A 17,324-nucleotide genomic window follows, 5' to 3' on the forward strand; every position below is an offset into this window, starting at 1 on the left:
CATTTTTGACCGGGAACACCACAAGTGTGACTTTGTGCCATTTTGTACAAAATAAAAGCCTTTCAAAACAAACTCCCCGATTAAACATTAAAGTACACTAGTGTGATAAACAGTGCAAATTTTCTTCAGTTTTTATTTAATATTGTGAAAATTATTCATAAATAATGCTTTTTTCACTCAAAAAATGAGGTGCCTACTCTCAGATAAATGAGGCCTACGATTAATCAGAAGCAAATATAAATACAAAACCAGTCCTAAATGAAAGATAAGAAGTTGACAAAAAGATTGAATCCAATCTTTGTTGATAATATAGCATAATGAGTGATTTATAAGCATTTGTTTGAGGCCGGGTCCTTTTTGCTCTGTAACATCACGGGTGTAACAAGGTGAAAAATCTCCCCCAGAAAGTATGAAAATGATCAAAAAATTTTTTAGAAGTAGTTATACCCTTTGTGAACAAAGTCACAAAATTTCAGTCCAATGCGATAACATTAACTAGTATTTTCGGGAAAAATATTTTTTTTTCAGAGCAAAAAGGACCCGAACACCACATGAGGGTTTTAATACTGTAAGATGTTGCTGTGTGTCTCTGATGATAATTTGGCTCCCTCTACTGAAGTCTCTGAGGATAACTGCCATTCGTTACCCAATTTCTGTCTGAGATGCTGTTGAAGTGCTCGGTCATACCTGTTGGAGGAGATTGAAGGCTCATGATCTTTCTTTCTGTGTTTGACAGGCGCCAGGCTCATCTTTGCGTCCTGGCAGCAAACTGTGATGAGCCCATGTATGTCAAGCTGGTGGAGGCTCTTTGTGCTGAGCATCAGATCAACCTTATCAAGGTGAGGAAGCTATGAGAAGCATCATGCATCATTATCAGGATTTATGGAAGCTTTATTTCAACCACTGTGCCTCAATACAGTTTGAACTTTATCAAACTCCGTTGCGACACTCAGAATTATGAGAAACTCTGAATTCTGTGAGGTTATTTCCACCACAGAAAAATAAAAATTAATTTGGACTTTTTTTGTTGTTGTTTTTTTGCAATCTCATTTCTCACAATTCAGACTCAATCAGTATTGCAAGATATAAATTTAAAATTGTGAGAAACTTGTAGTTCTAAGAAGTTGATTGCAAGATGTTAACACTCATTTGAGAAGGGAAGACTGAGTTGTGAGAAACTTGCAATTGCAAAGAAAGTCAGAATTGTGGGACTTTGCAATTACCTTTTATTCTGTGGCAGAAATAATCTTCCATTGGATTTAAACTGTAACCTGTTACCTGGAATTTGACTTGCAGGTTTTTTTTTCCCAGCCCAGTGGTTTTCAATCCTCCTGGAGAGCCACGGCACTGAATATTTTGTATATTTTCTTTATTTAATGCACCTGATTCTGATAATTCTGATTGGGTGTTTTAGATAAGAGGGACATGCAAAATATGCAGCGCTCTGGCTCTCCATGACCAGGATTAAAAAAACCCTGTCCTGGTTGATAAAAAGGTGTTGATAGTGGTAACCAAGCCATATCTGGAGATCTGGTGGTGGGCTCTTGATTCGGACCACCCAGGACATCTTAATAGCCACTGCAATTAGCTAAAGACTATTCTTGTGGCCGGTAACACCCATGTTTGCTTCATAAAATGTTGATGTAGTTCCTTTTTATTAGCCATTAAATTCTATGAAAACCCTAAATGCAAAGTGTGTTCTCTTGAATATTGCCAAGAACTTTTTATTTGGGACCCATAAGCCTGATTTAAACTGCTTAAAGGTGTAGAGCCATAAAAAATAACCGTCTCTGTGCTCTCCTGTAGGTTGATGACAATAAGAAGCTTGGTGAGTGGGTTGGTCTGTGCAAGATCGACAGAGAGGGCAAACCCCGCAAGGTGGTGGGCTGCAGCTGTGTAGTCATTAAGGTGGGTGTCTGACTGTAGTCCTGTTCACACCCAGAGTCTGTTTTTAATTTACTTCGTTACTTCAATCTAGAACCTGATGTGTGGGAGAAGAAATGCCTAAATTTTTACAATTAGTGTTTATTAAAAGAATATTTGGGCTTCAGATTTAGGTTGTTTGAGTCAGGTCGAGTCCAGATGCTGGCTCTCCATGCCCTGTGTTTGGTTTTGATGTCTTGGCTAGATTGAGCGCATGAACACGAGCCTCTTGATCCTGTTTTGATTCTTGAGGTCCCTAGAAGGGCAACAAGCTAAATTTACTGAATAACTGGATGATTTATTTATTTTGTTTCCTTTTGTAATTACAGTAAGAATTGAGGCGGGTCAGTTTTAAAACTAAAGTGTTAAAGATTTAACATGCATCTTATGTATTCATATCTCCATCTGCAGGACTACGGCAAAGAGTCCCAGGCTAAGGACGTCATTGAGGAGTACTTCAAATCTAAGAAATAAGGCGCCAAATAAAAGATCTTTTGGAAATTATGTAACTTGTTGTTTTTTGAAAACGGTATGGAAGTCATAGCAATTTATGCAAGTTCGGAGTTGAATTCAGAAATGGTAGTTTTGTCTTTCTTAAACCGAGTGAACACTTGTCCAGCATTTTAAGGTGGACTTTGTGGAGTGTTAGGGTGTTTTTTACACTATTCAAGTTTGATTTAAATCAAACCAATTCTGGTGAGATTGCTCTGATGGTGCGGTTCATTTGAATAAGCATGAATGCTGCCATCTGAACCTTGGTGCGCACCAAATAGGCGCAGACTAACTCTATAGTGTGGTTCGACTGATATAAATGCAGCTTGGTCCAAAGACATCCAAATGAACCAAAAACAGGATGTGCCGTATTAAGAGACCCTGAAAATGACAAAAGGCTCCAGCATACCTGGTTTTTCTCCTCATGGATCCATGTCGACAGTTCAGTCCAGGCGTCGGAACCGCTGTCTATTTACAGCAGATCTCCATGTGCGCAACAGAGCAATTCCTGGCATCATTTTGACTCCACACATTTTCTAAGCTGGTAAAAATACTGTGAGTACACAAGTGCATTTAGCCCAGTCTTGGCATTGTTTTGGATGTTCTGCAAGTTCGCAAAATATACCTCCTAAAATCTGGCCAATGAGTGTGTGACCTCATCCTTGTCTTGTATCTTTAGGTTCTGGGTTAAAAACGACAGCGTGAAAGCTAAATGTTTTGTTTTTTTTTAATTTGGTCCACAAAAAACAAAACAAAAGACTTGTGTACATTAAGTGAAAGCATGCCTGATGCATAAATGTTTGTCATTAAGTTGAAGTCTAAAATGAATGCAACTTTGAACTTTTTTTGTTAAAAACAGGAGGTGCATTCCCTGAATAAGATACTCAGCACTACGCCTGCTTATGGCTTTGCAACTAGTGGTGAGTCAGGATGAAACTACAGCTTTATTTTTATTTTTTTCTGGTGCTGGACTTTTATTTAGCTGTTCTTTCCAACTGTAATGACTTCAACCAAAGTACAAATAAATGTTTCCTCACAAGAAAAAGAAAATCTTTGGATTTCTACAGCTGCACCAGTATTGACAACAGATTAAATATATATTTTTTAAACATTAGAAAATAGAGAACTCAAGAAAATCTCAAATGTTTACATTTTTTATCTACATACATTCTCAAAATAAAAACTGACACACAAAACATCTTATAAGGCACAACAAATTATACAGACTTTTTTTTGTTGCCAAAAACTTACAAAAAACACAATCAAAACAATACCATGTGAAAACACAGCGTCCTTTAGTGTTTAATCTAGTTACTGTAAAATAATTTACATGTTAAGTCTATTCTAAATGATCCTTGATTAGAGTACAGCGCTCCAGTTGTTTAAGTGGAGATGAATTCTACTGTATAGACAGAGATAATGTAATTCCTGTAGATGAGTGGGTATATATGTGGTTTCAAGACGAAGAACTCGCCTCATTCAGACATGAAATGCAGTGTGTGTGACGTAAGACCTTAGTAAGCTCTTTACAAGACTGGTTTGACCATTACAATCCCATTTTCCCTTGTCCTAGTCTGTCCTAGTCTTCTTAAGACAGTGCAGAAATATCTTAAAAGCCAGAGTTTTCTTAAAAATAATCAAACAACAACAACATAAAAAGAGATCGCAGTGTACTCTTGTTCTTAAATAGTTGTACAAAAAAAAGGCCTATGATACAGGTGTCGAGTGTTACAGGTACTCAAATTCCAGTGCTTGATGGAGGGCAAGCAGGTCAGAGTGGCTGGATATCCGCCAGAAGGGCATGTTGTGCTGTGGGGAGAAACAGACTGTGAGTGTGTGTTTGAAAACAGTTGTGCAGAAAATAACATTTGTTTCAGTGCTTAACAGCATTATCCATGCAGGCAAGTTAAGTCACTCTAAGGTTTTGTCTAATATTATTGTTATAGCTCAATAGTTCTCTTCATTTCCGAAAATGAGGTGAAAAGATCCAACAACCAGATCACTTAGCCAGAAAACTAACAACAACAACCTCTGATTACTCATATTATAGTTCACAACGAGCTACAGAGGGTTTATAAAGAGTTTAGTAAAGCATTTACAAACACTTTTTTTTTTCAGATTAAAAAAAAAGTAACTTTACAAAAAATGTTAAATTTGTTAACATAATTATACATAATTGTAAGAATTTTTTTTTTTTACAACATTTATTAATCTAGGTAAATGTTCATGTTAATTACACTACAGGTTATTGTTAATTCATGATTGTCCATAATACATAAAAAAATGTTATTTTTATTTCATTTTAGTGCTTTCAAACGATTAATCGCATCCAAAATAAAAGTTTTTGTTTACATAATATATGCGTGCAAAAACTTTTATTTTGAAAGCGATTAATCGTGATTAATCGTTTGACAGCAGTATTTCATTTATTTTTATTTTTAATAATTTAATGTTGTTTTAATATATGTAGAAATGTAGAATCTATTGCATTAATTAATGTTAACAAATTGAAGTTTATTGTAAAGTGCTATAAGTAAATCTAAATATTATGTATACATTTATATATTAATATTAATTACTAATTTTATATATTGAACGTTATTTACTTTTTTGACTATTAACTAAAATGATTTAGAAATTTCAAATAAACCCTTTACAAATCCTTCAGCTTAACACAAACATTTTGTGAAATAAAAAATATTTTCGTGAAATGTTTTTTTTTGTCTGTTCAAAAGTTTGGGGTCTTTAATGTTTTTGAATAAAGTCTCTTATGCTCACCAAGGTTGGATTTATTTGATCAAAAATACAGTAATTATGATAAAAAATATATTTTAAAATGTAATTTATTTCTGCAATTGCAAAGCTGCATTTTCAGCATCATTACTTCAGTCTTCAGTGTCACATGATCCTTAAGAAATCAAAATATGCTGATTTGCTGCTCAAGAAACATTTCTTATTATTAATAATATTGAAAACAGTTGTGTTGCTTTATTTTATTTTTTTTGTGTGGAAACTACAACATCAGGATTCTGTGATAAATAGAAAGTTTAAAAAACTGCATTTATTTGAAACGGATATCTTTTTCAACAATGTATATATTAAATCTTTACTGTCACCTTTGATCGATTTAATGCATCCTTGCTGAATAAAAATTCACTGAGCCCAAACATTTGAACAGTAGTGTACACGAAGACTCATCATTCCACAAACTTTGTTTAGAAATGCTGCAATAGTGGTTTCCTAGAACAAAAGTATTCAACTGGGTCTTCAGGTTCAGCATCTCAGCAGATCATCTACAGGAGGTTTACTTGACCAATCTCAGACCACGGGAAGCTACGGGATGCGATTAGATGCCTGAGACCTTAGAGAACCTCAGTTGAATAGCTCTGTTCTAGATCGCTTGGGATCTGAGGAAGAAAAGCTGGTCTCAGATGATCAGAGGGAAAAAGCAACCGCTACAGACATCCACATTTAAACTACAGATGAGGAAATAAATGAAGCACACAAGCTGCCGATCAGTTTCATCTAAAGCTCTAAAGCACACACAGGCAGGAAGTCCAATCTGAGAAGTCACACACTGCTTCTGGTTCACCTGCGGGTCGTTACCTTGGCAGCGGCCTGTTCCTCTTCTACACCATCCCCAATTACAACATACACTACCTTCCTGCCAAACCTCTGCATTACGCGCTCAAAGCAACTCTCTTTGCCTGCAACATAAACAAGGTGACAGGTCAGAGGCTTGGGGTCAGATGTGAGATTTTACCTGGCTGGCTGCATGCTCCTCATCGCGCCCATCGCCAATCACAACATACGATATGTTAGTGCCAAACCTGGATACTATACGTTCAAAACAGCTCTCTTTACCTGCGAAAACAAGGCATAGACATAAACCTTAACAAGCTCAGAACACATTCGCTTTACTCATGGGATGAACAAGCTGCATGATTATTGTGTACGTGGTTGAGTATGATTATTTGAGAGCAGGAAGAAAAAGAGACGCTCTTTTTCCATTTGAAGCGTGAATTCAATAGCATGACTTCACAACGACAGTCGCTCTTGTACACGGACAAACCCTGACCTCCCAAAGATTGTGTTCTTGCTGTTACCATGACAATGAGCATGGGCTCTGTAACTGTGTGGAATCGGGCTTTGGGTCAACAAGACAACTCAGCATTTTGGAGAAGTCACACAAGACTGATTGGATTTAAAACATAAGCCCAATTTAGATGGTAATTGTTTCTAATGGGGGCAACTGCAAAAGTACATTTGCATGGCACCTCAGTGATAAAACTCATGCTTTCAGATGGCTGTCACATGATTGTCTGCTGCAAACAAAATGTTTATTATTGCTTGGACAATTAATAAATTAATATTTAATTTAATAATAGGAAAAATTTAAATGCTATGGTTTAAATGGATTTGCATTTTATCTCTGAAAATAAAATTATTAGTTGTGCAAGCCCTAATTTATATAAACGTATATATAATAAATAGTTAAAAAAATTATCAAATGCCATAATAATGGCCCATTTCAAACGCCTATGTGATTTTGTTTTCTTTTTTCTTTTTCTTCTTGTTCTCTTTTCTTGATCCACTCACTGTAGCAGATTAATGACATAATATTATTCTAGTAAACTAGTATTATTCAGCATTATAGCAATACCGTACAGTGCTTGGCAGTGTTTAAAAAAATATATACAAAATAACTCCGAGATGTGGAGAACACTGACATTTTGGATTTGGATGGCAATAAAATCCTCAACTAGCCCCTGCAAATGTTGAATATACCTTATGTCCCCATGAGAAACAATTACCATTTAAATAGGGCTATCTATCTATCTATCTATCTATCTATATTTGTATTATTATTATTTTTAATAAATGTGTGTAGTGTAGTAACATACAAAGAAAAAAAATAAAAATAAAATTTGGATTGTATTTTATGGAAAAATAATTAAAATATATTAAAAATAAAGTAAACCGTAAAAATAACATTTAGCTTTTAAATGTAATTTAATCATAAAATTTTTTTTTTATTAAATTGTGTAGTGGTAACATGAAAAAATGTATTAATATTATTTGGATTTTAAAAAATTCAACAAAATTCAATTAAATTAAATTTATACTTATTTCTTCCATTTCTTATCTTTTCTTTATTTAATTTAAATTCCTTGTTATATATTTTTAGTTTTAGTATTATTTAGTTTTAGTAACTATAGTTATAGAATCACTTGACGAACCAATTCACATCGCCAGTTCAAGTTTACATTTAAAACAAGAGATCAGCCAATCAGAATCAATTCCACATGATCAGACAGAGAGTGAATGTGAACTTTATGACCAGGTCATCCTGATGTGTTTTGATTTATGATTTAATGCAATAATGTGAGCCAAAGCATGTTCCACACAGACTGAACTCTAAATTACCCTTGATTGCCAAAATGAAATGAAATGGAAATAAACAGTTCAACACAATTTACATGATGAACTCAAGGCAAAGTCTGCTTTATGGACCTGTATCTGAACTCACCTATTTTGGTTGCGCTGTAAATGTTTTCAATAGGAAACACTGAGCCCAGGCTATACAACAGCACCTTAGCCAGCGCAGGTATTAACTGTGTCGTTGTCACCAAGACATTAACACAGTTACTCCTGTGTGAAGAGAGACAGAGATTGTGATTTTTTTTGCTGTGTAAGCTATAGTCCTCAATGACAAAGGTTGATGATGCATGAAGAGACAGACCTTGAGCTGATGATTGACAGGGACTTGAGCGCACTGGTCAGCCAGGAGTCTGTGAGAGCCTCAACTTCTGCCCTCAGTTGGAGCCACGCCTCCCTCTTAGCCGGTCCCAGCAACCCTGAAATAGAGCAAAAACAAAATGCCACAATCATAAATAGAGCATATATTATGGCATGAAACTGGGGTTTCTAATGGGCACAATCTTTAAAAAAACAAAAAAAAACAGATCACACTGCATTGTGGGACCCCACAATAGCAGAATACCCATAAGCCCTCATGCTATAGAGTCATTTAATTAAGTTAATTTGTGCAATTCATTATACCTATGGAATAGTGTTGTTATTGTTCATTAAAATCAAATCTAACACTAAAACGAAATCTATTAAAAAGGTAAATAAAAATGAGAAATGTGTCTTGGCAACTAACTAAAATAAAATAAGTTGAAGTTGAATTACTAAAACTGAAATAATAAATTAAAGCTAAATAAAAATATTAAAAAACAAAAACAAATAAAAATAACCAAAGTACAACAAAAGTACTAAAAATGAAAGCAAAAACTGAAAATAAAAATAAAAGCTAATTCTAAAATCAAATAAATACTATAATAGCATGTATAAACAATATTTAGATATTTAGAGTTAATCCTGTAAAAAATATTTCAACTTGTGATCAGATCTTACCTCCCACATTGTTTTTGTAAGTGCAGTACAACTCTTTGACTCTTCTGTATCGGAAAGCTAACTTCCTCATCCAGTCGACTCCGCCCCTAACACCTGTTGCTAGGCAGAGACTTGCGCTTGTTGCAGCTGCATGGAAGCCATCAGTGGCAAAACTGTAAGTACTGTTGATAATAACAATAACAATCTTGTTTTACATACAAGTAAAATACATATTCAGTCATATTTTAGGACATATTTTAAGACTTTATTTTTGTTACAGCTGCATGAGTAATGGGTGTCTTCAAAAGAATAGATTGAAATCAAAGTTTAAATACTGCTAAATCAATCAAATCTTTCAGATGATAAACTCACCTGAGGTCCTGTCCATTATCATCTGAAGAGGCGTCATCAATGTGCACCTGGTCACACTCCTGTCGAAACATAGTGGGTTACTACTGTTAACCAGCAGGGGGCCACACAGTCACATAAACACACTCTGCCTGAGAAAAAAAAACTGAAGAAACAATTAAGACAGGAAGACAAGAGGAGAGCAGTTTGCTTACCTCTAAATCATTAAAAAATAGATGTGTATCAGCAAGATTGAAGATCATCTCCTCCATTCTTAAACCAAGAGTCACAGCCAAAGGGGCGTCCTGAGAATTCAAATGTTAATTATTAGGATATTTTTACTTGACAACTATCATCACCAATAACGAACCTAACAAACATAGTTCAAATTTTAGGCGAGTTTGCAGTGGAGACATTTTGCTGTTGTCGGGACACTCCGTATTTGTCTTTGTTTATTTTATTTCATAAAAAATAAAAAAAAACATTTTAAGGCATCATAGACACTCCTGATGCAAAGGCTGTTCCAAAATTATGGTAAATCCATTATGTTTGGCCATATTTTAAGACAGCTTTGAATGTATTGCAGAGAAGGCAATCCCAGAATGCACTGCAACAAGCTCAGCTCAGTACAACGTTTTATCTAGATGGCAAATGGAGCCATAGTCTGTGTAAAGGCAGCTATAAACATAAATGATTAAATATATGCAAAGAACAAGTTAAGACAGAACATAACCTTAATATGCAAATTAAGCATATTATATATATATATATATATATATATATATATAAATCCAGTATGCAAAAATGATGATGACATCATTGCAGCGAGTTACATGAAAGCTGAAAATTCACTTAAGAACTTTAATTTTAACCCTCATAATGCATTTGGATTTCAAAAGACACAATAAAAATAATAATAATAGTTTTTAGTACAGCAACCAAACTCTAAATGTGCCAAGACTTAATAAAAAAATCAAAATGAGAACAAACCCTAACCAGAATGTTTTAGGAATGTCAATAAAATCAGTGATTATTAAGAGTGCAGGTTGTATTGTGATTAATTCTGTAGTTTTGGCTCGATATGAATATTTCACATGCACATTTTGCTCGGTAAATAAAATGTTCCATGTTTCCATCAAATGATGACAGATACTACACTTGTCTCAGATCATCAGATGCTCTCACCCTTCAAACTACACACACACACACACACACACACACACAGAGTGAAAGAACGAGAGAGGGGGAGGGCACCCAGCTGTAAAAATCATCATATGTGATGGAGTTTGTTGGCTCAGAGGTGATTGGCTGAGACAGTGAACGAGAATAGAAAAGCACACACACACACAAAGTTAATGGCGAAACTGACAGAGATTGGAAATGATGATTCAACTGTTTGAAAATGTTTAAACAATCTAAGCATATGTTAAAAAATAATTGAGGCAATTTTTTTTCAGTCAAAATAAACAATTCAAGACATACTGGCGTAGAGCTGCTTTTCCCCACTTTTGAACTCTGATGTTTGGTAATTTCACAATCGTTGCAGTGATTAATCTATAGATCGGTGTGTGCTGGCGCTTGAGCTTGACAGCATGTGCAATGTCTCTGACGAGAGTGCTTAAGAACGGAGGGTTTTCATCGTCACAGAGCCTGCAGAAATAGCCCCAGAGCCGTGAATAGCCGCAGCTGTCTCTATGTCTCTCACCAACTGAACGACAAGAAATGAGGGAAGGTGTCAGAAGAAGACTGACGCTTCACACTCCTTGAGTCTGGCCGTCACAGTGCTGAATCTAACAACTCTGCTCTTCTGCGCTCTGCCTATAATAGAAGCGCACAGTTGTGGGAGTCATAATATTGGGTCAAGATTCAAAATTTACTATCGCATTCTGGAGATATACACAAAAAAATGGTTTTTCAAAGTTGTCAGCAAAACAAAGATTCTTGGAGTCTGTTTTACAAAAAAAATGCTACTTTAAAATGTCATGATTGATTCAATGTGTAACTTGTCATTTTTTTGTAATCATTTGTGAAATTTACTTGGAATTTCTGAGTGAAAATTGTACATAGTAAAACCTACACCTTTTGTACTGGGTATGTGTTAGCATTTTTGAGAAAAAAAAAACCCTGTGCACTTACATGCACTTCTAAATGTTGCTAATTTGCAGAAGTCAGCTCATTATAAAAACCAAATTATAGAATAAAACTGAACTGACATGACACTTAAAATCAAGGTTTTTATGTCAAACTAAACCAACATGCAACACTGATTAGGCCACCAGAACACTGTTTAAGTAAAGCCACATTGGCAGAAAGAACTCAGGGTAACAGGCAAATTTGTGCATGCCGATCAGTTTTGCTTAAACTATTTATGATATTTATTATCAGATAAAACCATTTAAAGGTAATTTACATGACCTTACACATCGGCTTACTAAGAATAATCAGGAATCACAGGAAGATGCTCACTGTTACTACAGTTGAAGGAAGTGTTTAATATGTGTGCATAGTACGTGTGTTTGCTCTCACCTTGCCGTACTTCTGTGCATAGGAGCCTGTGAGGAGTGAGTGAAACACAATAATGGTCTCATCCAGATCCCAAACAAACACTCTCTGTAAAAACATGCAAACACATGTTTGATCTCAGTAAACAAACAGTGATGACAGAGGGATTAGGTAGTGAAGAGTATGATTACATTAGATGATGTGAGCATCTGCTTCAACTGTGTGTGCATTTATGAGGTTTGCATCTATCTGTACATACCTCAAGGTCACTGTCAGGTGGTGGGGAGGGGTTGTTCTTTCTGCCCCGCCCTCTTGCTTTAGCCCCACCCCCTCGGCACGCCCGGTCCTCCATCTCCTTGATCGGCGTGGATGGGCTCTGCCCTGCCTCAAACTCACCTGTATATGGGAAACAAGAAACATTTTTGACACACATCAAAGCTTTTAAAAGCTTGCTCATTGGCTTGAATATGCATGTTTCTGCCATAATCATAAACCTTTCAGCTGAGCTACAAAAATTCAACCTGATACTTTATAAGTCCTGTAAATCAAATTAAAAAATATAATGCTTTGCTGTCACAGTTTTTCTTTTTAATCAGGAAACATATATGTGGATCTAAAATGGCAACGTTTATGTTTGTACATTCTCATGTCTGTTTTTTATTTTAAAAAAACAACAACAACATGTTTTTAAAAAAGTATTGAAAGTGGGAAAGTGGCTGATAGAACATAATCTTTGTGTGTCTATGCGTGTGAGCAAATTTACTGTAATGAGCTCTGTTGTACTGCAGCCAAGACAAATCACTGAGAAATGCAGCTTTAGGACCCCACTAAATTTTGGGCCTGCTGGACAAAACCCCCAATCACCATCACTCTACTAACATAATCAACAACTACAGCACATGATACCTTTGTGCCAAAGGCCGTGTAAAAGAACATTCTAACATCCATTCTAACTTTCAACTGCATCATTTGTTGCTTTATTGGAATGATTAACTTTAAACTATAATGGCAATGATCCAATTTTTGACAGATAACAGATAACAGTAAAGATGTTTGAGGTAAAACTTGATTTTTACACTTTCTGAAGAAAACTGCCTGTGCAAAAGTTGCTTCCATGATGCTAGGGGTTTTTGCCAGATTCAAAACTAGGTGTTTTGGGGAGTTTTTAGATCATTGTTATGCTGTTGCTAGGATGGTCTGGGTGGCTGCTGATAGTGCTTACCTGGATTCAGGTCAGCCGATTGTCCTGTCATGACGGGGGTGGAGTCTTGCAGCTGATAGGTGGAGACTGAACTTGTGCCATCCAATGAGCTGTTAGATGTCATGTAGGAACCGTAGGAGGAGGTGGAGTAATACTGAGCATACTGATTCTGCCCAAAAGTTGTATAGGTGGGATATTCTTGCTAGGAACAAACAAAATTAAAATGATAAATAAAATGTTATTTATTCATTGAGTACAAATCTGAGTCCAACCCAAACCGAAAACTGTCCTTAAAGCAGACAGGGCATTTTTAAGTGAGGTCGATGCAAGTTGTTATGTGTTAAAAATGTATATGATGCAATTACATATAAATATAAAAATTTTTTTGTTGAATAAAACATTGGTTTGATGTCATCTTTTACATTTTTGCCTGTTGTTTTATAATGTTTAAATGTTGCTGAAAAGCCTTTAATAGGCTGTTTAATGGCAAGTTTCATTGCGACAACCCCATACTGGTGTGATGAGTTTGAAGCCCGCTATTTGGGCGTTGTCAAAAAACGTTTATGTATGTTCAATGAACTCTTTTTCTTGATCAGTAACGGTGGAAATAATCAACAGCCTTTTTTGTAGCAATGTACAGTAAATCTACCCTAAGAAATAAACACTGGAGTGTGACAACTAGCCCCGCTTCCCTCTATAATTCAGTGAAATGGGGAAAGAATATAGGTTTTATGTTCTTCTTGAATAAAAAAGAGAGAGGGAGTTTATCAGGGGAATAATAAAGAGGAAAAAAGATAAATAGTACTGGAATGTACAGATTTCTGGCCCATCCACACAGAGCTTTTTATCACTCCCTGACTTCTCTTGTATCTTTGAGAGAGTTTTACATGCGCAGACACAGACGGATCTCTTACGGGAGATGACTCTAAAACTGTCATTGACTCAAGAACATGAGCGCTGCAGTAAAATGCTCTCAGCGAAACTCCACTACTGCTTTCACTCTCTCATTTCATCCTAATTCCGCTTACTCCATTTCAACCATCGCCAGAACCTCACTTTGTTTACACAGCTAAATTCATCAGTGGGAGTCTAAGTGTAGTTGGGTCCTTTTCTTTGGCAGCACTTTTAATCATAAAAGTTTAGGGAAACATTAAGTCTTAAAAGCATAAATTCTCTCAGATGAAGGATGGTGATCTGTTCTCTGAGGCCTGGGCTGTTTTAAAAAGACTGTCAGTCCTTTGCTGAACTCTGACGTTATTGGTGCATGTGTGTGTTAGGGCTGGACAATAATTCAATATCAATATGTATCGCGATATAATTTTTTTCAATAACCTTCAGATAAATAGTGGTCATATCGATATCGGAATTATATCGTACCGACCGAAATTAAGAAATATACCGTGATATCAATTTTGGCCATATCGCCCAGCCCTAGTGTGTGTTTATCTGTGCACGTGTGACTGTACCTGTTGTGTGGTGAAGTTGCCTGGATTGGAGTTGTTGGATGTGTAGAGACCAGGAGAGGTTGTGAAACCTGACCCTGCTGATGGAGAGAAAAGCCAGTGTTAGTCAACCACTAACAGATCTCACGAAAAAGTAAAATAGCCAAATAGTAAAAACACAAAAGCGAAAATACTGTCCTTAATTACTATCATAATGTTCAAAACCTGTATGCTGTTATTTTTTCTGCAGTACACAAAGGCACACAGACATTTTTTTTTTTTTTTTAAGAATTCAATCCATACAACCACAGTTTATAGGGATCAAAGGCTGTCAAGCATCAAATAGGACAGGACAATGCAGAAAATGCATCATAAAAGTTGGCCAGCCTTATTGTGCAATACATTCCAAGTCTATTTTAGTATTATTTATACTCTATTTTAGTTTTTATTAAAATTTTTAATTAGCTTTTGTTATATGGTTTTGTCATTTTTATTAGTTTTTGTTCTTTTTAAATTGTATTATTTGGGCATAATTTTTTTTCATAATATTTTCAGTTTTAGTTTTTATCTAATTCCAGTTAGTAATTTTAGTGCTGCAGTTTAAACTTATTTAGTTTACTTAGTTTTCAAGGCAGCATTTCTAATTTTTGTTAAGTTTAAGTTTCTCTAATATTTTTTTTCAGCTTTATTTCAATTAACAAAATGTTTAAATAGTTTTAGTCAGCGATAACACTGATAATCTCATCCAGAATTCAAAATAATTTCACATTTAGTCACATTTGTTAGAGCCAATCAAATGGCATCAAATCTGAACTAGATGCAATCATATCTTTTCAAAAGACTTTGAATATAGTGCTTAAGTCGTATGGACTACTTTTATTGCTTTTATGGTGTTTTTTCAGATCCTAGTCACTATGAACAGTCATTTTATGGCAACAGCTGCATAACAATTCTCCAAAAATGTTTCATTCATGTGCCTTAAATAAATAATAAATATATATGTAAATCTTGACTATATTTTTAGGTAAACTGCTCCTTAAACTACTTACTTTTTTACAAGTAATTAGTAGATATTACAAGTGATTGTTATTTTTGTTGCATAACAACTGCATCTTCTACTGTGTCCTAATTTTGCTTTATTTACCATTTTATAAAACTGAATCAGCATTTGAAGCCATGCAGTATTATTAATATAGTTCCGGACTCTTATACTTGGTTGCATGAACATACTCACCTGGCATCTGATAGGGTGAGTAGGCTGTCTGTCCAGGCTGAGGGGTGGTAAATCCAGGGCTATAGCTGAGCCCTGATTGGAGGGTTGATTGGGCTTGTGCCAGCCCTCCTTCTGTCTTTATGCCTGGCAACATCACCCCCAAATCTGTAGCTCAAGATCAAGAAAGTGGACATGTCAATCAAATTGGAATAATACTAAAGGCTCTTTCACATGATTTGCATATTCTATTGTAAATACTAGACTATATTATCATAATCACACTGAATAAACAACACGTAAATATGTCATCCATAAGCATGTGAACAAAAGTAAAGAACCTACCATAGGTGGAGAGGCCGTAGGGTGGAGTAGTTTGAGAGTAGGGCGTGTAAACTGTCGACTGCTGCATGCTAGTGAACTGTGATTGGCCTGTGTAGGCCGACATGGGAGGAGCCACGGGAGTAGACAGGATATGGGGGTAAGGCCTACCAATCAAAAACAAAATCAAAACATTCAGCTTTCATTTGATTAGATCAAGGGTCGCAGCCTTTCTGACATCAAGTGCCATTGTTAATTTGTCTCGTTCATGGTTAGATGTTTGGATGTTAGATGGTTAGATGTTTTTGCATGTACATATATAAATCAAAATGTGTCTGTGTCTTACTTTGAGGGGCAGAGAGGAGGTGAATACTGGTGAGCCGGCCGAGGGCTGAATCCACTGCTGCTTATAACTACACAAATAACAAAAGAAGAAAAATCCAGAAATTAGCTAGACAGACTGAATTTTCATGGACAATGGCGCACACACACATACACACACACACACACACACTTTACTGGGATGTATCAGCAGTCAGTACTGCATGTCAGTTGTCGTTGGACTGAATGTGTAATGTATTACATATCTCAACCATAAAATAAAATGTGTGCTGGACTTCTTCCATTTGAACAGATTTTGCCAAGAGCCTTCAATTTATATCCACACACACACGCAGCTCACAGTTTTGATTGACAGCTCACAGTCTTTCTCACCAGCTGGATTCAATTTAAGAAATCGCAGAAAAAAAACAACAGGAACTATTCTCTCAAAAATCCTTCCTTCTACATCAAAGAATGTCCTCGTTTCCTCCTCCTGCCTTCCCTCTCTTCCTCTTTTCTCCTTGAGATGCAAAATCAAAAACAAATTTTGGCATTTGCTTGTCATAATTCCCCATTTTCTTAATCAGTATTTCTCTCTTATTTTTCAATAACATTTCTAAAATATATGTATATACACACACACGTAGTCTCTGAAAACAAGCATTTATAAGGAAAATAAATAAATAAATAATATATATATATATATATATATATATATATATATGCCCTTATGCTTAAAACAAGAAAAAATATTAGTTTTATAACTATAAAAATATTTCCCCCCCCCCTGGAAACAGCTCTGACTTACCTAGTTAATCTTGCTTAATGATACTTTTTTACTGGAAAATAAGACAAGGATACACGTTTTTTTGCAGTGCATATAAACGAACATGCTGTTGTCTTCTCTATAGAGACATCACACTGTCAGCTCAAGCAAGGGTCTCAACCTTCTCTGCAGGGGTGCGCATGGACAGAGGGTTTCTCAGTCTCTGAGTGTGTGTGTGTTTGTGTGTGAGCTCGAGCCAGCATCAGTGTGGTGTACAGATGATCAACTACATAAGGCTAGAAACAAGATGCTGCTCTGCTTGTATTTCTTCTGCTGTACATGTGTTTGCAAATAGATGTGGAAGAACTAGTTAAGAGTTGCTGTTGTTTGCACTATGAG

General features: G+C 35.7%; 2 protein-coding genes across 11 annotated transcripts in view; one reads left to right on the forward strand and one right to left on the reverse strand.

Annotated features, from left to right (window-relative positions):
• Positions 1-2,425, forward strand: part of rps12 (ribosomal protein S12) — a 4,979-nt gene extending 2,554 nt beyond the window's left edge. Inside the window, exons 4-6 of the mRNA XM_016503824.1 lie at positions 737-839; positions 1,807-1,908; positions 2,335-2,425. Of these exons, the coding sequence (XP_016359310.1) occupies positions 737-839; positions 1,807-1,908; positions 2,335-2,397 (268 nt within the window). The 3' untranslated portion in view covers positions 2,398-2,425. The remainder of the gene's footprint in view (positions 1-736; positions 840-1,806; positions 1,909-2,334) is intronic.
• An 87-nt stretch (positions 2,426-2,512) lies between these two features.
• Positions 2,513-17,324, reverse strand: part of LOC107701730 (eyes absent homolog 4-like) — a 33,468-nt gene continuing 18,656 nt past the window's right edge. For 3 of the 10 annotated variants that reach the window (XM_016503821.1, XM_016503813.1, XM_016503815.1), the window contains 14 exons: positions 16,185-16,251; positions 15,863-16,005; positions 15,542-15,691; positions 14,332-14,408; positions 12,887-13,067; positions 11,924-12,060; positions 11,689-11,772; positions 9,378-9,467; positions 9,187-9,245; positions 8,836-8,996; positions 8,159-8,273; positions 7,946-8,067; positions 6,179-6,279; positions 2,513-4,224 (listed from right to left, as the gene is read on the reverse strand). In XM_016503821.1, the coding sequence (XP_016359307.1) occupies positions 4,144-4,224; positions 6,179-6,279; positions 7,946-8,067; positions 8,159-8,273; positions 8,836-8,996; positions 9,187-9,245; positions 9,378-9,467; positions 11,689-11,772; positions 11,924-12,060; positions 12,887-13,067; positions 14,332-14,408; positions 15,542-15,691; positions 15,863-16,005; positions 16,185-16,251 (1,568 nt within the window). In that variant the 3' untranslated portion in view covers positions 2,513-4,143. Of the gene's footprint in view, positions 4,225-6,021; positions 6,123-6,178; positions 6,280-7,945; positions 8,068-8,158; positions 8,274-8,835; positions 8,997-9,186; positions 9,246-9,377; positions 9,468-11,688; positions 11,773-11,923; positions 12,061-12,886; positions 13,068-14,331; positions 14,409-15,541; positions 15,692-15,862; positions 16,006-16,184; positions 16,252-17,324 lie in introns of all 10 variants that reach the window. The other 7 variants (XM_016503823.1, XM_016503818.1, XM_016503820.1 and 4 more) reach the window with 5 other exon arrangements.

Source organism: Sinocyclocheilus anshuiensis, unplaced genomic scaffold (genome assembly GCF_001515605.1).
Source record: "Sinocyclocheilus anshuiensis isolate Anshui unplaced genomic scaffold, SAMN03320099.WGS_v1.1 scaffold1658, whole genome shotgun sequence".
Taxonomy (NCBI): domain Eukaryota; kingdom Metazoa; phylum Chordata; class Actinopteri; order Cypriniformes; family Cyprinidae; genus Sinocyclocheilus; species Sinocyclocheilus anshuiensis.